The 27,245-nt window shown below is 34.9% G+C and overlaps 1 protein-coding gene across 2 annotated transcripts in view; it reads right to left on the reverse strand.

Moving 5' to 3' along the window:
* LOC136026998 (regulatory-associated protein of mTOR-like) overlaps positions 1-27,245 on the reverse strand; it is a 272,404-nt gene that overhangs the window by 130,433 nt on the left and 114,726 nt on the right. For both annotated transcript variants that reach the window (XM_065703879.1, XM_065703880.1), the window contains 2 exons: positions 27,075-27,175; positions 21,132-21,265 (listed from right to left, as the gene is read on the reverse strand). In XM_065703879.1, coding sequence (XP_065559951.1) covers positions 21,132-21,265; positions 27,075-27,175 — 235 coding nt within the window. The remainder of the gene's footprint in view (positions 1-21,131; positions 21,266-27,074; positions 27,176-27,245) is intronic.

A 27,245-nucleotide genomic window follows, 5' to 3' on the forward strand; every position in this document is an offset into this window, starting at 1 on the left:
CGGGGGAGTGACATTCTAATTTAGTCTGGTCTGGCCCCTGATACGCCTGCCAACTTTCATCGTCCTAGCTTATCTGGAAGTGCCCGAACTATCAAAACCGGGACCGACAGACCGACCGACAGACAAACAGACCGACGGACAGAAATTGCGATCGCTATATGTCCCTTTGTAAATACCAAGTGTCATAAAACTGTAGCGTAAAGAGCGATTTATTGACGATTGGGCGGACCCCATCACATATGTAATAATTTCTGTTTGTTTTAAGTTTTAAGGTTCCTCCCTACTTTCAGTTGAGAAACTTGTCTTTTTTATTTAATTTCTGATCGTTTTTTAAATAATGCTGAAAAATCCGGCGCCCCCTTCATGGAAATTTCCCTTACCCCCATGAAAAATTCCTCCATAGTTAGATCCTTCAATGTAAAGCCCCCCCCCCCAGAAAAAAAGCCCTTAAAAACGTCTGTATACTTTCCAATAACCAATACTATATGTAAACAATGGGCAAAGCTCATAACTTAAACCCTTTCCCCCGGGGAATTTGGGGGATAACGTCATCCTCAAAGACATAGTTACTAAATTTGTTTGACTGTGCTGAACAAAATGGCTATCTCAAAATTTTAATCGGATGACTTTGGAAAAAAATGAGCGTGGGAGGGGGCTTAGTTACCCTCCAATTTTTTGGTCCCTTAAAAAGGGCGCTAGAACTTTTAATTTCCGTTTGAATAAGCCCTGTCACTATATTCTAGGACTAGTGGGTCGATACGATCACCCATGGGGAAAAAACAACAAAAAAAAACAAATGAACACGCATCCGTGATCATTCTTCTGGTAAAAAATAAAAGATTCCACATTTTTGCAGATGGGAGCATGAAACCTCCACAGTAGGGTTCTCTGTTACGCTGAACCTGATGGTTTGATTTTAGGGGTTGTTTCCCCCTTTTTTTTGGAAAAAGGCAAATTTTCTCAGCCTCGTAACTTTTGATGGGTAAGACTAAACTTGAAGATATTTGATGAACTTATATAATTGGAATCAGCATAAAAATTCGATTCTTTTGATGTATCTATTGGTATCAAAATTCCGTTTTTTGAGTTTCAGTTACTATTGAGCCGGGTTGCTCCTTACTTACAGTTCGTTACCACGAACTGTTTGATATACCTAAGTATGATAAAAAAATATATAATACTTTAGAAACAAATTTGGCTATATTTGCACATTAGGGGGGAGGGGTAAAGTACAGCGGGTCTGCATGCCTAGTGTGTTAGGTACAATTATTCTGCATTTTACGAAGTAAGAATTGTTTTCTGACTTCATACTCTCCAAATGCTTTACCCCCACCCGCCCCTAGTGTCCAAATATATAGCCCAAATTACAAATTTTCCACCTATTCTGTCACTTTTCTTTGTCTTGTCTCAAGATAAGCTGAAAGAAACTAATGAAAAAAACGGTTCTATGACGCGTCAATGAATGAACAACTTGAGCGGTCGGAGGTATATCATGCAAGTACTTTAATTTTTTGTCACTTAATATTGATTTGCACTTTATTTTTACTTTCGTATATTCCTGAATGCGGATTTTCGGGCAGATTTTGAATAACCCAATTTTCTTACGGAGAAATTCAGGGAAAGACCAAGAAATTCGGAAATAGCGAAAGCAATGCCCACTTGGTTGATTTAACAATCATGTCGAACGTTGTAAGAAAAATATCAAATTTGTCGGTGTCTTTCCAAACTGTAATTGAAGCCACCTATTTACACTATACAATCTACTTTGAGATTGAATTTCTCCTCTTCTTAATTAAAGTGATTGTTCTATTTGACACTTACCAATTCCGACAGTTCTTATTACACTCTAATAAGTTTCCAGTAAACCACAAGTTAGATCCCATTCTTTAGTGTAAAACTAGAGGATTGAAAGGAGGATATCCAAGGTTGGTTTAACCGATACACACACACTTCTAATTGGTGTTTAAGGATAAAGTGAATTGTTTGTGGTAATTTAGTTGTCAGCAGGCTGTCAATGTCATGTCAATGACAATTTCACGCTGTCGGTATGTATACCTTCGAAACAATAAGTCTTCTAATGATATTCCGGAAAAAAATTTTTATTGAGTTGTTTCTTTTTTTATTTGTTTTATTACTTTTATTACTAGGGTTAATTACTAAGGTTAGTGTTTTACTACTAAGATTACTGTTAGTTTTGGAATTATGGTGGGTTGGTTTCGTTATTGTTGGCTGGCGTCGTAATTACTGTTGGTTGGTTTGAGGGTAATCAGTAGATTATGTATCAATAGATGTTTGTAGATTATTCTGAATGACAATCATAAAAATTGTTGCTATCATTGCTGGTATTTAAATTTATAGTCATGATCACACGACACAGGAGACCAGAGACGTCCTTCGCAAAATATGTTACGACAAAGCACTCCAACCCTTTGACTGGTTCAAAATTCTAGACAGACAATCCGATTCAATTCGTGGGGCTATTCAAACGTGTTATTAGACGAAAACGGACAGGTTAAGCCTACCCTTCTGATCTACATTTCTCAAATAAAATGATTGGCTTATAAGAAAAGGCCACAAAACTGACGCCAATGAAATTAAAATATTTTTTTACTGTGGTAAAACAGGAACCTGATCTCTCTGGATGTTCTGTTTATAAAATATTGCCCGTAGCACCGATTTGTCATCAAATCTTGCAGTTTTTGGCCTCTACTTTGCACTAAGCTACGGTTGACAGCTAAGTGCACGGTTCAGTCAAGCTTATAAGGACCTCAACTGTGGCCTCAATAACATATGCATGAAGCTACCACACAGGATGAAGGAGGATGGGTTTGATGCTTTGGTACTGGCTGGACTTCGAAAGTACTAAAAATTTTCTGGGGGCTCAATTTTTTTGGATTTTTAACAACTTACATGACAGCTAAAAAAAAATTACTCAGCCCCTGTCACTCTCTCTCTCGTTCTGAAGCAAAATCACTCAATTGAAGTCAAAATGAAGCGAAATGTGCTATATATACTTGCTGAAACTGCAAAAAAAAAACTGTCACTCCTAGCACTAAAACAGAGCTAAACACACCCACTACAACTGTAAAAAATCCCTCACTCTCTACACTAAAATACTCAAGAAAAACACTTACTTAAACTGTCACTCACTAAAATAGAACATTTCAGCTAAATACACTCACTAAAACTGTTAAGAAAAAAATGTCAGTCTACACTGGAACACTCGAGATAAATACCCTCACTGAAACAGTCGCAAAAATTGCTATTAATTACACTAAGCACCCGAACACTCACTAAAACTATCAATTTTCAAATAGTTCGTGGTGACGAACTGTAGTAAGGAGTGACCCGGCTCAATAGTAAACGAAACTCTAAAAATCGGAATTTTGATACATAAAAAAATCAAATTTTCATGCTGATTTTAAATATATAAGTTTCATCAAATTTAGTCTTTGTAATCAAAAGTTACGAGCCTGAGAAAATTTACCTTATTTTGGAAAATAGGGGGAAACACCCCCTAAAAGCCATAGAATCTTAACGAAAATCACACCATCTTATTCAGCGTATGAGAGAACTCTATAGCAAAAATTTCAAGCTCCTATCTACAAAAATGTGGAATTTCGTTTTTTTGCCAGAAGACAGATCACGGGTGCGTGTTTATTTCTTTGTTTTTTGTTGTTGTTTTTTTTTTCCAGGGGTCATCGTATCGACCAAATGGTCCTAGAATGTCACAAGAGGGCTCATTCTAATGGAAATGAAAAGTTCTAGTGCCCTTTTTAAGTGACCAAAAAAATGGAGGGCATCGAGGCCCCCTCCCACGTTCATTTTTTCCCAAAATCAATGGATCAAAATTCTGAGATAGCCATTTTTTTCCGCATAGTCGAAAACAATAATAACTATGTCTTTGGAGATGACTTACTCCCCTAGAGTCCCTGGGGGAGGGGCTGCAAGTTACAAACTTTGACCAGTGTTTACATACAGTAATGGTTATTGGGAAGTGTACAGACGTTTTCAGGGGGATTCTTTTGGTTTGGGGGGTAGGGTTGAGGGGAGGGGGTTGTGTGGGAGAATCTTTCCTTGGAGGAATATGTCATGGGGGAAGAGAAACTCAATGAAAAGGGCGCAGGATTCTCTAGCATTACTAAAAAAAAAAACAATGAAAAAATAAACATGACAAAGTTTTTTCAATTGAAAGTAAGAAGTAGCATTAAAACTTAAAACGAACAGAGATTATTAAGCATATGAGGGGTTCTAAAAATACTTTAGCATAAAGAGCGAGGTATTTAGGAGGAGATAAATACATCGCTCTTTATGCTAAAGAATTTTTAGTAATTTCAAGTACTTATTTTACGGCCTTTCTGATTCAGGGGCCATTCTTAAAGAATTGGGACAAAACTTAAGATTTAGTATAAAGAGCGAGGTATTAACGAGGGGACAAACCCCCTCATATACATAATCTATATATATATAAAAATAAGTTGTCTGTGTGTGGATCTGTGGATCAGGTGACGTCATGTTTGCCCGCATATGACGTCTGAATTATTTCACACTAATACAAAAGAAGAAAAAAACTAAAAAAGGTAAAAACTACAAAAAAAACTAAAAAGAAAAAAAAAACTAAAAAAGCTAAAAAACTAAAAAAAAACTAAAAAAAGGTAAAAATCTAAAAAAGGTAAAAAACTAAAAAAAACTAAAAACTAAAAAAGAAAAAAACTAAAAAAAAGGAAAAAACTGAAAAATAAAAGAGAAAAAGAAAACTAAAAAAATATGAATAAATATATATAAAAATAAGTTGTTTGTGGGTTATGTCTGTCTGTCTGTCTGTCGAGTGACGTCGTGTTTGTCCGCATATGACGTCTGAATTATTTCACACTAATACAAAAGAAGAAAAAAAACTAAAAAAGGTAAAAACTACAAAAAAAACTAAAAAGAAAAAAAACTAAAAAAGCTAAAAAACTAAAAAAAAACTAAAAAAAGGTAAAAAACTAAAAACTAAAAAAAAAACTGAAAAAACTAAAAAAAGGCAAAAACTAAAAAAAAAACTAAAAACTAATAAAAAAACTAAAAAAGCTAAAAAACTAAAAAAACTAAAAAAACTAAAAAAGGTAAAAAACAAAAAAAAACTAAAAACTAAAAAAGAAAAAACTAAAAAAAAGGAAAAAACTGAAAAATAAGAGAAAAAGAAAACTAAAAAAATATTAATAAATATAAAAAATATAAATATAAATATAATATAAATTAGCAATCAACAAAGCACCGAGACACAAATGACGACCGGGACACAGGGAGTATAAATGACGACCAGGACATAAGTAAAAAAAAAAACTAAAAAAACTAAAAAAACTGTCTGTCTGTCGAGTGACGTCGTGTTTGTCCGCATATGACGTCTGAATTATTTCACACTAATACAAAAGAAGAAAAAAAACTAAAAAAGGTAAAAACTACAAAAAAAACTAAAAAGAAAAAAAACTAAAAAAGCTAAAAAACTAAAAAAAAACTAAAAAAAGGTAAAAAACTAAAAACTAAAAAAAAACTGAAAAAACTAAAAAAAGGCAAAAACTAAAAAAAAAACTAAAAACTAATAAAAAAACTAAAAAAGCTAAAAAACTAAAAAAACTAAAAAAACTAAAAAAAGGTAAAAAACAAAAAAAAAACTAAAAACAAAAAAAGAAAAAACTAAAAAAAAAGAAAAAACTGAAAAATAAGAGAAAAAGAAAACTAAAAAAATATTAATAAATATAAAAAATATAAATATAATATAAATTAGCAATCAACAAAGCACCGAGACACAAATGACGACCGGGACACAGGGAGTATAAATGACGACCAGGACATAAGTAAAAAAAAAAACTAAAAAAACTAAAAAAATGGTAAAAACTACAAAAAAAACTAAAGACTAATAAAAAAACTAAAAAATCTAAAAATCTAAATAAACTAAAAAAGAAAAAAAAAGAAAAAAGGAAAAAAATAAAGGAGAAAAACAAAACTAAAAAACGAATGTATATACAGACCGGGACACCGGGATACAAATGACGACCGGGACACAGGGAATATAAATGACGACCGGGACACAGGGACACAACTACAATGGGGACGCCGGGGGGCACAGGGGGATATAAATGACGACCGGGACACCGGGACACAAGGAATATAAATGACGCCCGGGACACTCAAAGAGAAATCACAGACTGGAAAACCGGGACACAAATGACGACCGGGACACAGGGAATATAAATGACGACCGGGACACAGGGACATAACTACAAAGGGGACGCCGGGGTGCACAGGGGGATATATAAATGACGATGGCGACTCAGGGAATGGTAGATTAGCAATCACCATCAACAAAGCTCAAGGGCAATCATTAGAATCATGAGGTATAGATCTGAATACGGATTGTTTTCCCATGGACCATTATATGTTGCATGTTCAAGAGTCGGTAAACCTGAAAATCTATTTATATGCACAGACAATGGGACAGCAAAGAATGTTGTATATTCGCAAGTTTTACGTAGTTAAAAACATATATATATATATATATATATATATATATATATATATATATATATATATCTATCTATATTCACAGGTGGGACATAGGGACACAACTACAATGGCGCGTAACTAATATGGCGCGTAACGACTTACGCGCGCGGGGGGGCTTGGGGGGGTGCGCGAAGCGCCCCCACCAACTAGGTGTTGGGGTGGCGCAAAGCGCCACCCCAACAGCTAGTAAAAATAAAGAATATAAAAGTTTGTTACGTAAATTAATTCTGAAGTTACGTATATTTTTTACTAATAAAAACGTTCGTTAAAAATTAAAAGTTCTAGATGCCTTTTTAAGTAACCAAAAAATTGGAGGGCAACTACGCCTCCTTCCCCACCCCTTATTTCTCAAAATCGTCTGATCAAAATTAAAAGAAAGCCATTTAGCCAAAAAAAGAATTAGTATGCAAATTTCATTTTAATAATTTATGTGCGGAGAGTCAAAATCAAACATGCATTAATTCAAAAACGTTCAGAAATTAAATAAAAAAAAACTAGTTTTTTTAACTGAAAGTAAGGAGCAACATTAAAACTTAAAACGAACAGAAATTACTCCGTATATGAAATGGGTTTTCCCCTCCGCAATCCCTTGCTCTTTACGCTAAAGTTTGACTCTTTGCCACGATTCCAATTTTTAAAATAATTAAAAACTTTAGCGTAAAGAGCGAGGCGTTGAGAAGGGGAAAACCCATTTCATATACGGAGTAATTTCTGTTCGTTTTAAGTTTTAATGTTGCTCCTTACTTTCAGTTAAAAAACTAGTTTTTTTTATTTAATTACTTAAGAAAAATCTAAATTAAGAAGACAAGGAATTTTTAGGCCAGCTTTTCGGGCTTTTCTTTGAGCCAATGATAACATACATACAGCTTAGACACTTGATCACAAGTTTAGAGCTTACGAAGGCTTCTTACATTTTAAAACCACTTAGTTAGTTGAAAACCACTAAGTAAAACAAGCAAGACAAAACAAAACTCTCTAAGCATAAGCATGTAGGGGCGGTCCTAATATAAGGAACCCAATCATTAATAGAGAAAAAAAATTAACAAAAAAAAAGTTTCCAAATGTTATTGAGGGAGAGAGACGGTCTAAGAATTTCAATCGAAACATCTCCCACCTTTTTTTTAAAAAAAAAATTCATCGCGTACATTTAAATAGTTTAAGCTTCCAGATTAATATATTTCTTTTCCTATACAATTGCTATCTTTACTTCTTTTTTTGTCCAAATGGCACCCCAATGGACAGCTGTATTTACGGTATTCCTGTGTCATTTACAGGAACTCGGCAAATTTATCTTTGTTTCTATCAAGGGAAAACAGTTAAGAACAAGGATCTTGAAGAGATATACCATTTCACAGACGGAATGATAAAAATAGAACAATCGACGAATAAATAACTGGCTTTGGGAGTGATTAGGATTTTTTTTTTATTTCTGCAGTTCAATTGCGTCGTTTGGGGGTGTCGTGCGGGACAGTTGCCCCCCAAATAATTTGGAGGAAAATCATTATATAGCCCATGCCCCTTGATTCTCCAGATGTGGAGCCCTTCCCTCCCTAATAAAAATGCTAGAGCTACGCCCCTGCTGCAGTCTAATATTTAAACAGCTTCCAGATCTGATGGCAACAAACAAAAGAAAAATTTGACTAAAAATTTAATTTTTACTTGTCGTTTTACTGACAAAAGAAATGTCAATAAAATAGGAAATTAAGAAATGTCAAAAAAATTAAATAAAAAAAAACTCGTTACTAATAGCTTATATGACTTGCTTTCCTATTGGTTAATTTATTAAATGTTTTCCCCTAAAAATGCAACTCGAACGAGTTATATGAAAAAACTGTTTTCTCGCGCTTTCATTGCATTCTGTTTGGTCCATAAAAGTTAAAGGAAACAGGGTACAAAGGTATTATTTAGCGTTTTTGCCTCTCAAATCTGTGGTTTGAATCCATAGAATATAAGAAAAAAAGAAAAAAAAATAGAATCCCACAGTAGCCACGAACAAACCAGGAGAAGCGACCGACCGATCAATTTCGCTAACACTTTCACCTAGGGCACTCAAGCTATCTACAAAACCTTTGTCTAGGTACCTCCGCAATTAATACCATGTTCTCCTGTACCATTTGCTCTGCTTCTTAGGACAAAGTCTATCTAAATAATTAGAGTTAACGTCCTAGCGTTGCCTAAGTAAAGAGCCATGTACCTACCATGTGTTACTTTTCCCCCGACCAGTTCGTATGGAAGGGGTGATTGTATAAACTTCAGAGGGGACTCATTCGGTTCAAAATTAGGTACTTGTCGGTTATCGGAAACACATTCAAGAACTACGCTTAGATTACATCTCAGAAAACCGGTTTCATAGCTGTGAAAACAAGTGACGAATGATACAATGCATTGGGCTTAAACAGAATGCACTGAACTTGTATAATTTGGGGTATATATTTGCACATTAGGGGGGGGGGTAGGTAAGGTTAGGGTGGGTTTCCATAATTTTGTTTCCATAAAATTATTATTTTATCATCATGTTTTTTTTATATTTCATTAAAATTAACCTAACTTTACTTCTTGGGAGTGTTCAGACATAACATGAATCCCCAGTCCCAGGGGCAAGGGTCGTATACTATGCCAATTGCTAATTATTCATAGATAGGTTTTACAGTGAAAAGAGGGCGGTATATTTTGACATTGGGAGTCCGATTAGCTCTACACTATCATCTACACATATTTTGCTGGGTTAAAAGGCTAATGGGCCCTGAATCAGCCCTAAGACTTTTTATCCCTAATCAGATTGAAAATAACAGCCGTAAGCCTTTAGGAAAAGAGGAGATCAATGTGAAATAAATTGCTTGGGGGCACCCCCCCCCCCCGAAAAAAATATAGAAAATAATTAAAAAAGAACCAAAAAACTTTTTCATATGATTGACTCGAAGCTTTTGTCTTCAAGTCCTCAGGCTAATGGAACCCGAATGCGGAAGGAAAATGAGAAAAAAAAAATAAAAAAATTATAAGATTTTAAAAATATAACTTCTTTCTGAGCCGGCTGAGTTTTATCCTGTAAGTCCCTGGGCCAAGACCCTAACGCACAAAAATAATTTTAGTTTGGGCACGGGCCTCCCAAAAGTGAAGCTCAAAAAGGGGACATTTTTCTCCGATTGGTTTCCGATCGGTCCTGGGTCAATGATGACCCTAGTTCACCTTCTTCGCAAATATACATACAAACTAAGGGAAAATAATAGCCGAAAAAAAAATTACTCCCTGGAAAAACAAAGATAATCTTTTTCAGAAAGCGAGAATAGATAAAGCCTGCTTCGCTTTTTAATAATTTGTTGTATGTACAAGCGGACACGAAAATATTAAACAAAATAAGAGAAGATGAAGGAAAAGGGCATCATACTCAATCTTTAGAAAGGTCATTCTCGTTTAAAATATATGCCCGGGCCAAAATATAACTAAAAAAATTGCATCTATAAAAATTGAAATTGAAATTCATAAATGAAATATCAAAAGAATGAAGTTTGAAAGGATATAAACAGGTTATTGCCTCGAAGATCCAGACTTGATTGGGCATTTGGCCAGTGAATAACCAAGCCCGATCAGCTGTTGCGAAATATTGAGAGACTATACTGGAGTCGCCAAACTACTTTGGATAATTTTCAAGTGAAATAACTTTTGAACTGATTGCTCTCCCGATACTGTTAGTGAACTCTACGTTCTGGAATATGGATTGATGATAATAATGATCTCGGTTATGGCCTGTCCTTTTCCGAACTTTTTCGTTCGGAATGCTGGAAATGACGCAGACAATATGAATAAAACGATCCGAATTTCCTCAGAAAGGACACACTGAAAAGGAAATCGCTATTTGCAAATATGCTTCAAGTTAAGATTCACGGGGGGGGGCAAAGGGGAGTTCATCTAACTTCAACTTTTATGGGTGACTTCCTTGAACCATTAGGTGACCTTGTGGCGAGTAAGCGGGAGTTGACCCTCTTCGTAATCTTTGATCTTAAAGAAGTTCTGACCATCTCAAACGATCGCGTTATTATGGTAGCACCTGTTTAAATGAATATGTGAAGTTGTTTAGCTTTCTACTCGAGAAGCAAGATACCTCTGTTCAGTCTCAAGATATGCCAATAGGGCCATCAATGCCTCAAGCTACACCCTCTGTCCTGTTGTCCTGACAATCATTCACAGAAACACTAATAATCGCAACCCAACAAATCAATATTAATTTGTGGAGAAGCTCGGTTGCTCTATCAAAGTGTAGCATAATGTGACCCGGAACGACCAACTAGTAGCTCAAATGCCTTACGAACATTCTGCGGTTGTCACTGTTGCTGACATGCCAGATACGTGTCAGATTCGAATCAAGGTAGTCTAATTATACTGGGATTATCCGGTTGGATCTGAAATATAATACTTGGCGAATCTCTGTTCTTGTTAGTATTATTGCAGGGCAAGCAGATTTGGTAGATCGTCAGTTGTTTGCAACCTGCACATCCCTGTTCTTGTTAGTAGTGTATGCTAGGCAGCCAATTTGGCAGTTCGTCAGGCGTCCAGCGGAAAAGAGATCAACAGACGACTTAGACCATGCTGTCCAACATGGGACTAAGATCGACTAATGTTTGTTTCGGGTTTCAGCAGTGTTAAAATTGCCAAGGCTTCTGACATTTCGCCAGAGAGGCAGTCAACTCGGTAGAATGCAGTAGGAGTAGCGCTGATCCCAGCAATCGCGATAAGACCTATCAGCCTAATCATTAACATGCGCTAACCATGGTGAAAATCGCCGATGCAAGCCCTGAGCTGAAGAAATGCTTACCGGTTCACGGGCCCACTATCAAAAGTACACCTGTTGGAAATAAAACTATTTGGATCTTTCGGATAATAGACTGTTTTCTATCTCATTGAAAAATAATTGAGCATGACGCCCCTTCTCCTTTTCTTCTCCAATATTCATGTATTCAACAGCTAATTAGGATAAAAAAAACGTGGTTCTCACTTACTAAAAGAATTACCTTATATGTAAGACGAATACTATTTGACTTCAAGCAGATTTCCTTTATTTACATAGTGCTTTACATGCATACTTGTAAGTAGTGGCTAAAAAATATTCTTATTTATTTTTTGGAAAACCCCACTCCTTTAAAGTTTGTTTTTGAAAAAACAAAACTTCAAAATTACTAGATTTTAGGGGGGGATATGGACACGAAGACATAATAAACTACGGTAAGGACCACTCTTCCTTTCCATCATGCGAAGGACAAGAGATTAATAAGCGATTTAAGAAGACGGGGTTAATTTGATTTTTTTTCAACATTTTTTTGTGCATTATATTTAGCTGAAGACGGCTCTCGTTTTTTAAGTAACACGCCTTTAACCAAAAGAAGGGAAAAACATAGTTCCACACATATTTGTCAAGTAGAGAATGAGTACTCTATCCCTCAATAAAAAGAGCGAAAAAGCCTGTGCTCCTATTTAAGAACAAAATTAAGCTCTTTGCTCTGTCTTCTCTCTCTCTCTTTCCTTACTTCCGTTTTTGTATTAGTCTTTCATTGTCCCTACAGTGACTCATTAAAAGACGAAAGCCAATTCTGTAATCCTTATTTTCCCAGCAAATTTATCTCTGTTTACGCCAGGGGAAAACAATTGCAAACAGCAGATCCTGAAGAGAGATACAATTTGGCTAGGAATGACCTGAGGAATGATGTGAATGGAGCCGCTGAGGGTGAAATTGCTGGTTGTCGAGGTGATTTTATTGAGTATCCTAGTAAAGCTTCTTTGACCAAACAAGTTCCGCAATACGGACTAAAGAGCAAACAGGTGTTGCATTGAAATGATAGCAGTGAATAGAATAATGAGGATAAAATCAAGTAAGATATTGCCATAGAGAAAAAGACAGATTAATTTCATACAATTATGTGGTAAAAGTCAATGACGTATTTTCATAAGTGAATGAAAGTTTTCCACGATTGTATTCCAGAGAAGACAGTCAACAGCTCCACGTTTTAAAAACTGATTGGTTTCTGTGAGGAATTTTAAATCAGTAATAAGAACGAAAAGCTACGGAGTCGCAAGGTTTTCACAAAAAAGCTCTCTGTTTCTCTGTTTGATTACAAAAAAAGAAGGATTTCGGTCGTTTCGTGGAGAGGTAGAGTAGTTGAATGAACCGTTTATGGAAAAGAAGAGGAAGTAAACAATGATCCTGAATATAGTGAGAAATACTAAAATTGGAAGTTTAAGATTCAGGATGGAATTTCAACAATAACTTAACTATGGACGATTTAAAGCAGTGGAATTTGATTTTTTAACTGACTGTTTTAAAAAATGTTATCAACCAAAAAAGACAAACAACACCACCAAAAACTAGAAAACATAAAAAAAAAACACCTGAATTATACATTGAACTGTTAGAATAATATACATGGACTGCTTGTAGTCGCTGCAATAAGATATAATTTGACTTGTTGTTTAGCATCACATTAATTATTTGTGTTTACACCCGTTTCAGATATTAGCTACTTTCAAGTCTTCAATAACTACCTTGAAAACCAATACAAAGTGGCCACCTAATTTTCTAATTTTATGCAAGGTTATCTTCATTTTTATTTTCAATGAACTGCCCAAATATTTTCTTGCTTATTCAATTATTTAACTTTTCAACTTTTCAAATGACAAACTGTCCCCTCTTGTAATATAGTTGTTTCATTCTTCTAATATCAAGCAACCATAAAGCTGTCTGAAGGACAAAACTTTTTGTCCTTCAAAAAATTTGTGTCATCCAAACATTTATCCCAGAAGTCAAAGCTGCAAATAAATAATTGTCTGGAGCCATATCTCCCTTGACACCCGTGTCCGATTTCCCTTGAAAGACCTTGCAAGATGACCCTTGCAAGTTAGTCTCCAAGGTTGTTGGCTTTTTGCCAGTTCCGTTCGTTTTTTTTTTTTCAAATCCATTTGTTTGGTACAGAATTATTAAATAAGGGTAAGATAAAAGTTTTTATTCTACAAATTTACCTGGCAAGCAAAAACTGTCAAACTAGCACCTGTCGCCAAAAAATTGGCTGAAAATACTGATCCAATAGGTGCACTAACAGGTCAACGGGCCTGAGCCGGAAGGGAACCTGTCATCTGTTAGGAAAGTCAGAACCCAACAATAGGGGAGAATTTTGTTGTTAAGATGTTTAGTCAGGATTTCGTTTGCCCTCCGTGGCTTTTTCTTGAGCCCGGCGATCGTTTGCAGGATGATAACCTTATGGCAAAAGAGTCATCTGGTCTACGGCGATAGTGGCTGGACCAAGAGACGCAGCAGATGATGGTTTCAAGGCCGTCTTCCTGTCCGCACTAAATAAAGACGCGAGGACTTCACCCATCCATTTGGTCTTCAAATCTAACCCAGGAAATCGACTCATATTTTTCTACTATTTTCTACACCTCAACAATTTCATATTATTTAATTTTGTCTTAAATATTTTTTTTTAGAAACAGAATTAAAAAATAAGTTACTAATAAATAACTAAAAAAATAAAAAGTTAAAAGTAAAAAAAGTAAAGTTAAAAAACTTTAACGTTTAAAGTAGAAAAAAAGTAAAAAGCTACTTAAAAATAAGTAAAACAAAAATTAAACAAGAGCCAAGAGCTCATATGGAACTTGTGACAAGGTCAAGAGCCAAGAGCTTCTTCCCACTAAGTTTCATTACGATCTCTCCACTCAAGGCGTTTTCCAAGATTTCCGGTTTCCCATTCAAACTCCCCCGATGTCACCGAATTCGGTCGGGATTTAAAATAAGAACTCTGAAACACAAGGTCCTTCTAAATATCAAATTCCATCTAGATCCGATAACCCGTTCGTAAGTTAAAAATACCACATTTTTTCTAATTTTTCCGAATTAACCGTCCTTCCACTCCCCCCAGACTGTCAAATCGAGGAAGCGACTATTTCTAATTTAACCTGTTGGTTCCCTGATACGCCTGCCAACTTCCAGCGATCGTTATATTGATAACGTATCTAGTTTCAGATCTTCGTGCAAAAACTGGGATGGTCCGAGATTCCTGAGAGCTCTCGTACCCTAAGCGAGAATCATACCCCTAGACCACAAGCCATACTTAAGAAGAACAATCACTTGTTTTATTGACCAATAAAATTCTTCTCAACTATCTTGTTCGCTCCCCCCCCCCCCACAGATGGTCGAATCGAGGAAGAGACTATTTCTATTTTAATCTAGTCTGGTCCCTGATACGCCTGCCAACCTTCGTCGTCCTAGCTTATCTGGAAGTGTCCAAACTAGTAAATCCCCCCAACTCCCCCAAAGAGAGCGGATCCGGCCCGGTTATGTCAGTAACGTATCTAGGACATGTGCTTATTCTTCCAACAAAGTGTCATCCCGATCTCTACACTCTAAACGTTTTCCAAGATTTCAGGTTTCCCCTCCAACTCCCTTTAATGTTACCAGATCCGATCGGAATTTAAAATAAGAGCTCTGAGACATGATATCCTTCTAAATATCGAATTTCATTAAGATCCGATCACCCGTTCGTAAGTTCAAAATACCTCATTTTTTCTAATTTTTCCGAATCAACTGTCCCCCCAATCCCCAAAGATGATCGAATCGAAGAAACGACTATTTCTAATACAATCTGGTTTGGCCCCTGATATGCATGCCAAATTTAATCGTCCTAACTTATCTGGAAGTTCCCAAACTAGCAGAACCGGGATAGACACGACAGAATTTGTGATCGCTATATGTCACTTGGTAAATACCAAGTGCCATAAAAATAAGTAATTTATTTTTCTTAAATGTAGTTACAAAATTATTGTTGTAATTACAAAAAGTTATTGCAAACTTACAAATATAGGGGAGAGGCTTGCAAGCGTAAAAAGTGTAATTACAAATTACTACTACTACTACTAACAACTCACCACAGCACCAAGCCGCCTGAGGCCATCACAGCAACTCACGCTCCTCTTCCATTCCAATCTGTTCAGAGTCCCCCTCCTTACACCCTCCCAAGAAGTTCCCATTTCCATTAAATATTTCTTTAGGGCATCCTTTCACCCCAGACGAGGACGACATGCTTTCCGTCTAGCCCTAGACGGTTGGCTGAAGTAAATCTTCATCCGCTTTTCGGAGCGCCCGTGCTTCAGAGTCATATTTGACCACTGTCATCACTGTACCTTTAAACAATTTAATGTTGGTTCGCGGACCTATCTTCCTATTCTTCCAAACATTTTTTAACCATGAAAAACCTCCCTCAGCCTTGGCTATCCTATTTTTAACGTCTTCACTGCTCCCAAGGTCTTTAATAATAATTAAATAAAAAAACAAGTTTTTTTAACTGAAAGTAAGGAGCGACATTAAAACTTAAAATGAACAGAAATTACTCCGTGTATGAAAGGGGCTGCTCCTTCCTCAACGCCCCGCTCTTTACGCTAAAGCTTGATTCTTTCTCTCAATTCTACTTTATAAAACAGTAAATAAGTTTAGCGTAAAGAGCGGAACGTTGAGGAAGGAACAGCCCCTTTCATACACGGAGTACTTTTTGTTCGTTTTAAGTTTTAATGTAGCTCCTTACTTTCATTTAAAAAACTTGTATTTTTTTATTTAATTTCTGAACATTTTTGAATTAATGCATGTTTGATTTTAGCTCTCCACAAATGAATAATTAAAACGAAATTTGCGTATTAATTTTTTTTCTTTTCTTTTTGCTAAATGGCTATCTCTTAGTTTTGATCACACGATTTTGAGAAAAAGGGTGGGAGAGGAGGCCTAGTTGCCCTCCAATTTTTCGGTTACTTAAGAAGGCAACTGGAATTTTTAATTTTTAACGAACGTTTTTATTAGTAAAAAATATACGTAACTTACAAATTAACATACGTAACGAACTTCTATATTCGTATATTTTTATTATGTATATGAGGGGGTTTTCCCCCTCCTTAATACCTCGCTATTTACACTAAAGCTTTAATTTTATCACAGTTCTTTAAGATTGACCCCTGAATCACAAAGGCTGTAGAATAAATAGTTGAAATTACTAAAAATACTTTAGCGTAAAGGGCGAGGTATTTAGATAGAGATGAACCCCCAATATGCGTAATAATCTCTGTTCGTTTTAATTAATACTGGTCCTTACTTTCAGTGGAAAAAACATTTTCACATTTATTTTGTCATTGTTTTTTTTAAAATAATACTAGAAAATCCTGTACCCCCTTCATGGAATTTCTCTTCTCCCATGGCAAATTACTCCAAGGGAAGATCCTCCCACGTAGCCCCTCCCCTCACCCTTCCAAAACCAAAAACATCCCCTTGAAAAGGTCTGTACACTTCCAAATAACCATTACTGTATGTAAACGCTGGTCAAAGTTTGTAATTTGCAGCCCCTCCCCCGGGGACTATGGGGGAGTAAGTCAGCCCTAAAGACATAATTATTATGTTTTTCGACTATGCTGAACAAAATGGTTATCTCAAAATTTTGATCCATTGACTTTGGGGAAAAAATGAGCGTGGGAGGGGGCGTAGATGCCCTCCAATTCTTTTGGTCACTTAAAAGGGGCACTAGAACTTTTAATTTTCGTTAGAATGAGCCTTCTTGCGACATTCTAGGACCACTTGGTCGATACGATCGTCCCTGGAAAAAAAAATAAAAAAAAATAAACACGCACCCCTGATCGGTCTTCTGGCAAAAAAAAAAATACTAAGTTCCACATTTTTGTAGATAGGATTTTCTACGGCAGGGTTCTCTGCTACGCTGAATGCGATGGTGTGATTTTCATCAAGATCGTATGACTTTTAAGGGGTGTTTCCCCCTATTTTCCAAAATAAGGCAAATTTTCTCAGTTAAGATCGTAACTTTTGATGAGGATGACTAATTGATGAAACTTATATATTTAAAATCAGCATGAAAATCCAATTCTTTTGATGCATCTATTAGTGTCAAAATTCCACTTTTTAGAGTTTTGTTTACTATTGGGCCGGGTCGCTCCTTACTACAGTTCGTTACCACGAACTGTTTGATACTACCAAGGTAAGTGAAGCTGCCCCCCTGATGGATTTTTTTCTTACCCAACTTCACCTTTTCCTCTTCACTTATTCCTAGCCTTAGCAACTTAGTCTTCTTAACATTATTTTCAAACCTATTTTAGAACCCTGAACTCGCAAAACCTCTAAAAATTCATTCATTTTGCTCAAACTTTCATCTAGCTTAAATCATCAGCATAATCCAAGTCCGGGAGAGTTTTTCCTCCCCATTTGATTCCGAGGTCTCCCATTGCCTTTCCTGTGCTCCTTAAGACAAAGTCGATCAAAATGATCCATATAAAGGGAGATAGAGCACAGCCCTGCTCAAATCCTCATTCAATACTAAACCAGCTACTAACCTCATTTCCTCATTGCCTTAACCGCAGCAGTGTTATTCTAGTATAAAGCACTGTCCACTTTAATGTGTGTGTCTGGTTATAAATTACAAAATAAAATTGCTAATTACTAATCACAAATAAGAAAAATAAAAAGTTATTAACGACAAAGACTACACTGCCTTTCCATCACAAATACCAAAAAGAAGAAGAACAATAGGGAATTTTTTTAAGACAGTGGGAAACAAATTAGTATGAATATTTCGGCCCTATGTCCAAGGGCCGTCCTCAGCAATACAAATAAGAAAAAACAACTTACGAGAGGATAAAACCAATAAAACTAAAATGAAAAATTTTTCAAACAGTCCCAGCATCCTTAAATCGGCAAAGTTCAACCAGGACTGAAAAATAAATTGTTATGAAACGAGGCAATTCAATGAAATGAAAGAAAATGATTTAAAAACAGGTTTTTAATGCCAGCCTAGCTTTTTTCGCTGCTGATCTTATAGGTCTATTTGTGACAGGTTCTGTGTTAATATCTATTGGTCTTTTAAGATATTTTGTAAGGTCATTTTTAATTAAATTTGTGTATAAAGCATTCAGTGAATATTCTCCTAAATCCCTATTTAAGGAAATATTATTATTAATCTTAAGTCTGATTTCAATTGCTTCTCGAACTACTTGCTTTATGCCTAGATCATTGCTAATAATGGCGGATTCTTCAAAAAGTATTTTGTGGCTAGGATTTTCGAAAACATGGCTACTTAAAGCAGAATCAAAAGAAACAGAAGTAATATTATTAGAATTCAGAGCTTTGGTGATATCATCTTTTTTACTTTTTTAAGATTTCTAGTGTTTTTTGAAGATTTCAAAGTGATAATTTCACTTTGGAACTATGGGGAAAATGAACTTAGGGGTTTTTTATATCACCATAACACATAAGATAGGAATTTACAGTTTACCTGAGAAATGAAACTGCAAATAAAATCTCATTCCTAGATGTTCTAATTATTCGTAACTTAGATGAACTCAATTTTACTATTTACAGAAAACCAACACAAAACAATAGGTATTTACATTTTGAATCACCCCCCCCCACAAGTTAAAAGAGGTGTCGTAATATCTCTCGTAGATCGTGCCCCGAATATTTGTTCTGATTACTACATCACAGCTGAACTAGCTTTTATCAGGGACATACTTTTTGGAAATGGGTATCCTCTTTTATTTATTAATAATACAATTAAGCGTAGAGTGAAAACACACTCCCATAAAATCAACGATAATTTACCATTTGAAAATCCCAATAAGCCCCAAAACATAATTTACCTCCCATATATCCCAAAAATCACTAGAAATCTTAAAAAAGTATGCACACAAACTAATCTATATGTTGTATTTACCAATAATTTGAAAATCATAAATCTCCTAAATTCTGGTAAAGATAAGACTCCAGTTACTCGCCAAAGAGGTGTCTATCAAATACCATGCGACTGTGGCAAATTATATGTAGGGAGAACCCACCTGAATTTCGAGAAACGCCTACAACAACATAAAGATGATATCACCAAAGCTATGAATTCTAATAATATTACTTCTGTTTCTTTTGATTCTGCTTTAAGTAGCCATGTTTTCGAAAATCCTAGCCACAAAATACTTTTCGAAGAATCCGCCATTATTAGCAATGATTTCCTTAAATAGGGATTTAGGAGAATATTCACTGAATGCTTTATACACAAATTTAATTTAAAATGACCTTACAAAATATTTTAAAAAACCAATAGATATTAACACAGAACCTGTCACAAACAGATCTATAAGACCAGCAGCGAAAAAAACTAGGCTGGCATTAAAAACCTGTTTCTAAATCATTTTCTTTCATTTCATTGAATTGCCTCGTTTCATAACAATTTATTTTTCAGTCCTGGTTGAACTTTGCTGAGGTAAGGATGCTGGGACTGTTTTGAAGAATTTTTCATTTTAGTTTTATTGATTTTATCCTCTCGTAAGTTGTTTTTTCTTATTTGTATTGCTGAGGACGGCCATTGGACATAGGGCCGAAATATTCATTCTAATTTGTTTCCCACTGTCTTCAAAAAAATTCCCTATTGTTCTTCTTGTTTTTGGTATTTGAAAAAAAAGTTAAAAGTAAAAAAGAAAAGGTTAAAAAAGTTAAAGTTTAAAATTAAAAAAAGCAAAAAGCTACTTCAAAATAAGTAAAACATAAGTTGAAAAAATTAGTAATTTATTTTTCCTTAAGTATAGTGAGGTGCAGCACAAACGAATTACAAAAGTGTTTTTACTGCGATGGAATAATTTCAGCAATATTTTAGCGTTTCAAAATTTAATCAGTGAATTTCCATGTCTTTCTAAGCTTCAATTCTAATCTAAGTCTGCTTTGAAATTTTATATGAATGGAAGCACTCTCTTTGATTTCATGATTTCAAGGTGGGGAAATGGAGAGCCAAGATTCGAATATTTTACATCAAAGGAGGAAAAACATCTAAGCATCAAGCACAATAGGCGTAAAAGATTGAAAAAAATTTGAAAATTTGAGAAAGTAGCTACTGATCAGACGAAGAGAAATAGATCAATTAAAAGGAAAAAGAGGCGAGGGACAGAGAGAGAAAGAGCGAAAGACAGAGAGGGGTAGAGAGAGAAAGAGCGAGAGACAGCGAGGGGTATAGAGAGAAAGAGAGAGACACAGCGGGTCACTTTCGCAGAAAGTTTTCCAAGTTTTGTTCCTTTTACAAAATTTATCGTTTTTTTCTTTTGGCAAAGGTTCTCATGTAGAACTGCGAGACGATTCCTTACCTTTATAAGCAAAAAAATATCATTGAAATATCCCAAATACTTAAAATAATCATTTAAACCTATTAAATATTATTTCAACAAAAAAAAATCTGAACTGCAACAAATAGAAACAAATATAATTTTTAGGGTAAGCAAGGTTTGCCGCAATATTTTAGCTGTTTCAAAGAGTTTTGTCGAGAGGATGGGGATGATCTAGAATTAGGTTGAAAAAATAGCTTGTTTTATAATATATTCAAAATTTAGCAAATTTCTTTCATTTGGGCAATGGTCCTTCCACAGAACAAAGGAATGATTAATCAGTTTTCTAAACATAAAAACGTCACCTTGGAAACCCTATTTCCTATCTAAACAGAACCATAATTCACTATTAAGACCAGAAAATATTGAGAAAAGGGTAACAACTGAAACGACATATATTACAAAAAATATTTTGTTACCTGATGAGTGGGCGGTAGCTTAGGGGATGAAACTGGAGTACAATCATAGCATCTCATTATTCTCTCAGCCAACAGAAAATTTCTAAATAAACTAGCTACTAGGAGATCTTGACGAAACAACCGTTGGAAAACATCTAGAAAGATCAAATCTCTGAACCGAATATGTTTATTTTATCATGATAGAGACATATCTATATATAGCTGATTTATCACTAGTTTCAGTGATTTCTTTTTCACTCAAATTCGATATTTTATTCAGGATGGATTTTTATATGGGAATTCTTTGTTGACTGTTAAGACGATTTCTTGAAATTCTTGCTTTTGCATTCTATTTGTGTTCTATTTGGTGATCTCTATGCAGGAATTATTTGTATTGTATTGGATTATCAGGTGTTAAGACTATTTTTTGAAATTCTCGCTCTTCAGTATGCATTTTATTTTCGAAGTAAAATAAGATTAAATTCGAAAGCACTTCAAAAAAAAGTTTTCCCAGTCGAGTTCCATTACAGGCTTGCAGTATGTAAACAACAATTCAAATCCAGATGCTTTTTTATAGTTCTCAGGTTTGGTTGCTTTTCGCTACAATACTCTAGTGATTTTGGAAAATGTATCTAATGATTTCTCTAGGCCCATTGGTGATACAATATTAGCACATCCATGGAGATTTTATGGGGAGGATATCTCATAAGGTGGTTGTAGCAACTCAAATGTCACCAAGTGACTGTTTTATAAAGTTCAATTTGAATCTCCAGCCTCAAACAAAGCGCGCTATATCGATTCGATCAATACTACTTCTCCTATTTTATTTTGTTCAAAAGTAATTACAAGCTTCCCCTTTTCCTTAATATGTTAGGTCGTCTTTTCCCCCTTGCAAAAACAATTTTTAATTCGAGTTTCTGATACCAAACTTGTTTTGTTTTTTTCGTATCTTGGGTGCCTGAAACAACCTTTCTCAAGAAACCTGAAAACTGCTACTACTACTTTTCAAAACGTTGTTTTTCCCAAACGTTTTTTTTCTACTTTTGAACTCAAACCTACTACTTCTAAAAATATGTTTCAAAATAATAAAAAATATGTTTTCAATTTTCCCTCTCTCCTCTGAAATTCATGTTGTGAAACACACAAGATTTTAAATTGCTATAGCTGAGAAATGACCACTTTTTCATGTTTGTTTAATTCTCCTTTAGCTACTTCACATACTTTTAGAATAACCTATATTTATATTTCTAGGTTTCTTTAAAAAACACAAGCAATTCAACTGTATGTATGCTACTGGTTTAAATCACCCTCTCCTTTTGTTCAGTCTTGGTTACCCACTTAATTACTTGTACTTGAGAAGAAACACAGGCTGTTCAGCCAAACTTAAAACAAGAATTTTCTGGGCCATATTCTTCCACTTTCTTCGTCTTTCCTGAGTGAGATGTATAACTTGAATTCCTCCTTTGTCCCCAGTTCCAGTCATCAAAAATCTTCCAAGAGGACCGAGGTCTTTTTATCTTTAGCCATAGAGTGCAATTATCTAGTTTGGCTCTTTTAGTGTAAGAGATGCTTGAATTTGAGCAACTGGTGAGTCAGATATGCACTTGGGTGCCTCATAAAGTGACAAAATCATCTTGGTATTCTGTTATTTGTAATAGATGATAAAAACCCGTCCACTTATCCTTTGGCTAAGTAGGAGGTAAAAAATGTCCCTTCGACATTATGGTTGCAGTAGTAGCTACAACCTAGTAAAGAGCGAACTCTAGACCATAGTAACCGAAAATTTGAAAACGCTTTATGAAAAATACTGTCAAGTGACGAGGGATCTTCATTTGAAGATGACTGATTAAGTGTAACTACTACTTCGATTAATTTAACGGCAAAAACTTATTGCGGAGACAGATTTATAGGAATTTCCAAAAAATGGCCAAAAACACCTCAAAAATGGTGCTGATATAACTCAAAACATCCCCATTAGAATATTTTTAATCGGACGCCCGATTTAAGGGAATTACCGCACCACACCTTGGGCAACAAGGAAAATCACTTTTCCACATGGGAAGCAGTGACGTGTCTCCTTTTTGTTCTCCCTTTTTTTCCTGTAGCTGCTAGTGGGGCATAGAAATTCACAGAGCGATGATTAAGGGCCCATTTTAAAGAAAAATTACCCTACCTTGTGCCTTTTGCAAGTAAGAAAAGATAATATAAAAACGAAAAACAGTCTTCGACAATATATATATTTTTTTAAACAAAATGATGCAACGCACGTATCTTTTGAAAAGTTGCTTTCTGGGATGTTTTATCATATTTAAGTGTCTTCTCTGCCTGATTCACAGTGGTTCGTTCTTTACTAGGTTCCAGTTTAAAAAAAAAGCCGAAAGCTTTTTCCTGTGTGTGATACAAATTTTGTAAAAAGATGCATGTATTTAACAAAAGAGTAATGAGGAGTAGAGTTTTTATGATCAATCCACCCGATCAATACAGTATATCAACGGGTGATATATTAACAATCCCCTGAAGATCTTACTATTGAAAAGTATGTTAGAACCAAAAATTAAATTGCTGACACTATTCATTTTCTCTCAAATATATCAAACGAATGTTTTTTTTTCTGCCTTTAGCGGCCAAGAGTACGCTAATGAAGGTTGTGCCTGCAAATGGTCAACTTTCCCCCATCGGGAGGGGAAGGGTGAAAGGTTAGATTGAAAAAGGGTCAGCTTTAGGTTCAAATATACATATATAGATGAAATACAGCCACCGCACCTAAGAAGTGAAGTTAGGATGATCCTGGTGAAACAATTCTTACTTCATAGCATGCAGAATAATTGTAGCTAAGACAATTTGCATGCAGACCCGCTATACTTTACCCCCTCCCCCTCTAATGTGTGAATATACAGCCTAGATTACATATTTTCAATTTATTCTGCCATCCGTAACTTGTTTTTCCAGTTTTTGGTTCGCTGATTTAATTTACAGGTACACGGGTGGAAACAAGAGAGAAAATATATAATTTGGGCTATATATTTGCAAGTTAGGGGGGGAATAAATTATAGAGGGTCTGCATGTAAAATGTGTTAGCTACAGTTATTCTGCATATTATGAAGTAAGAATCGTTTCATTAAAGGGATTTGTAGGGTTTGCGGGCCCACTCCTCCAATAGAAATATCTTCCTTTTGTTTCCAGTAAAAATACCTTCCCTTTTTGTTTGCAGGCTACTGGAAGGATCGATTATTTATCACCGGGACTCTCTCCTGCTCAGAGATCAGCTCTTCATCACGCAAATAGTTAATCATTAGGCTATTTTGTTCCTCAAGATTCTAACTTTGATAATTTAGTTTTACCGGTAAAAAATATATTTCCTTGTGCATATTTACAAAAATATAAATACGCACACGAAAGCAGGGATCATGCTATATCAAACAAGTCAACATATTAAATAAAACAGTAAGATGCAAACCAAATATAATACAGTTTGCCAACAAGGTGGCAGTTCCAAGAGGAAAGGGACTAAAGCAAAAGCTTATATCAGGATGGGGTTGAGCCATAGTGTTTACCAGTGTCTAGATCTTGAGTAGGTTGGTGCTGTGCTGAGTTTATGGCAGCAGTAGAAAATTTAATGGGAACAATCTTTTTGACAATAGTAAGTTAAATTTCATTCAATATATCTGGCTGATTAATTTGTTTATAAGTAATTACCCCTTTGAATTTTCATACTAACAACATTAAAGATACAACTACATTTTTTTGTCAACATTAAGAAAATAATTAGAAATAATGAAAACAAATATCCACATTGTCTTCCATAATTAGAACAGTTTGCCAACGAGGTGTCAGTTCCAAGCGGAAGGGGACTAAAGCTAAAGCTCAAATCAGCATGGGATTGACACGTAATGTTTGCTAGTGTCTAGATCTTGAGTAGGTTGGTGCTGTGACGAGATTATGACAGCAGTAGAAAACGTAATAGGAGCGATCTTTTTGACAATAGCATGTTAAATTTCATTAAATATATCTGGCTGATTAATTTATTCATAAGTAATTACCCCCGTGAATTTCCATATTAAAAACATTAAGGATAAAAATACATTTTTTATTCAACATTAAGAAAATAATTAGCAATAATGAAAACCAAATATCCACACTGTCTTCCATAATTAGAAGTTTTCTTTTACTTATATTTGATATTTCAGAGAAAACCAAAGAACTTTTAATAACGTTTATTAGCATTAGATCTAATCTCATAAATAGATATAATTACAAATGATTTCAAGGAAACTTCAAAGGAGAAACTTCTTACTTCAATACCTCTATAAACATATTTGCTTTCATTTAAATTGATTTTACATGGTTCAAATGGTATTTGATTAATGATATATGTGGATACGATACTCTGAGATATAGAGAGCACATGGAGAGAAGCGACCAATAACCAAATGGGTACTATTACGATTCAGGTAAGTTGAGACATAGGTACTTTGAGATTAATACAAATAGCCCTGGCACGTACGCAGGGGGGGCCTTCGGGATTTTACAGCATACAATTATCCGGTCTAGTCATTGCCCAATTATTAACCCATTTTCTGTCTAACTTTTTACCCTCTTTGAAGTAATTAGCAATTGTACTTTTTTTTGTAAAGAGAGTTTGCTTTCCACACCAAAATAGAATTATCCTTGATATTAGGGCGTTCATCCCCCCTTTTCAGGATAAAGTACAGTTTTAATGCATCAATTTTTGGAAACTATCAGTTTTCATTAAAATCGACGTTTCCGCAATAGAAGAACTACCCCCCACAGCACACATATTGCACTGTTAATTTTCCTTTCAGTAGGATATAATGCATTAATCACTGGTTATAAATCGCTATGAACGTAACCTGAGCCTAAAACGTACTTTTGAGGCTTCAGTCTTCTTCCCCACATCCGCTACAATTCTACAGATTAAAGTTAATCTGTATTTTCTGATACACGTGCTTTTTGCATTTATTTAGTTACTAAATAAAAAAGTGCTACTTTATATCTGCTGTTTCGAAGGTTTTGCCCCCCCCCCCGAAAAAAATTCCTGCGTACGTGCCTGAATAAGCCCATGATTTGGTAAAATACGTAGCTGCATTTTTTCTTAGTTCTGTTTGAAAGTAATTCAATATTACGTTTAATTACGGATTAGTATTTGGAAGCCCGGTAAATACGTGGAAAGCCCATTTTAAACGGTTTTGCAATAAAAGTTGGGAACAATAAAATAAGGCACAATCGCGTAGATCTGGCTGGGTTTCCGATACATTAAGGTATTAGTAGTTCTAATAAAAAAAGTAAACACTTGATTTACTAACATAAGAAGACAATAATTTTTCGCTGTCATTGGTGCAAATGATACTCAGTGACCTCTGAAATTTTAATGATATACGAATTTCTTTACATTCGTTCCATTTTTGTTTTGTCTTTCTCCGGTTCTTTTCCTTTCTTTTCTCAAAAGAATTCACAGGAGCTCTTGTCGTTTACAATTCAGAAGATCTTAGCCAGTGTTGTCAATCAGGTGTTGACCATTATTTTCTTTAATTTAATTTATTTTACATGGTCAGAAAATTCTATTTTTTCCAAGTTCGAGAAAAAAAGGGTTTATTTAGTTATACACACACACACATATATATATATATATATATATATATATATATATAGAATTTATAAAAAGAAATGACTTATGCTCATACTTTCAATTACACATTTTTTTTTACGATAATATAATTGTTTCAAAAAAACTTGTAAAACCAGATTTCTACCACAACCACAAATCTGCAGCTTTAGTAGCTAGAGCACAAATAAATTCAGATATTTTAGATCACAGTATAAGCAAAAACTGGGATTTGGGTGTTTCTAAAGAATGTAGGATCCTAATTTTATTTTATTTTTCGTTTTTAGACAAACCTTAGCCTAAAATCATTAGACAAAGATTAGTGTCTAAGTGGAATATACCTTGAGGTAGAGAGTTCCATGCAACTGTGTCCGTAATAGCAGTAAAGATCCAGTTCAACTCTCCAAGCATTGTCCTTCGATCACTCAGCTGACCTGGTATTCTAAAAAAGACAGAAAAACTCATAGCCAATAAACATTTCAAACAACGTCTTTTTTTCTAAAAGATTGGGC

This window comes from Artemia franciscana, chromosome 5 (genome assembly GCF_032884065.1).
Source record: "Artemia franciscana chromosome 5, ASM3288406v1, whole genome shotgun sequence".
NCBI classification, from domain to species: Eukaryota; Metazoa; Arthropoda; class Branchiopoda; order Anostraca; family Artemiidae; genus Artemia; species Artemia franciscana.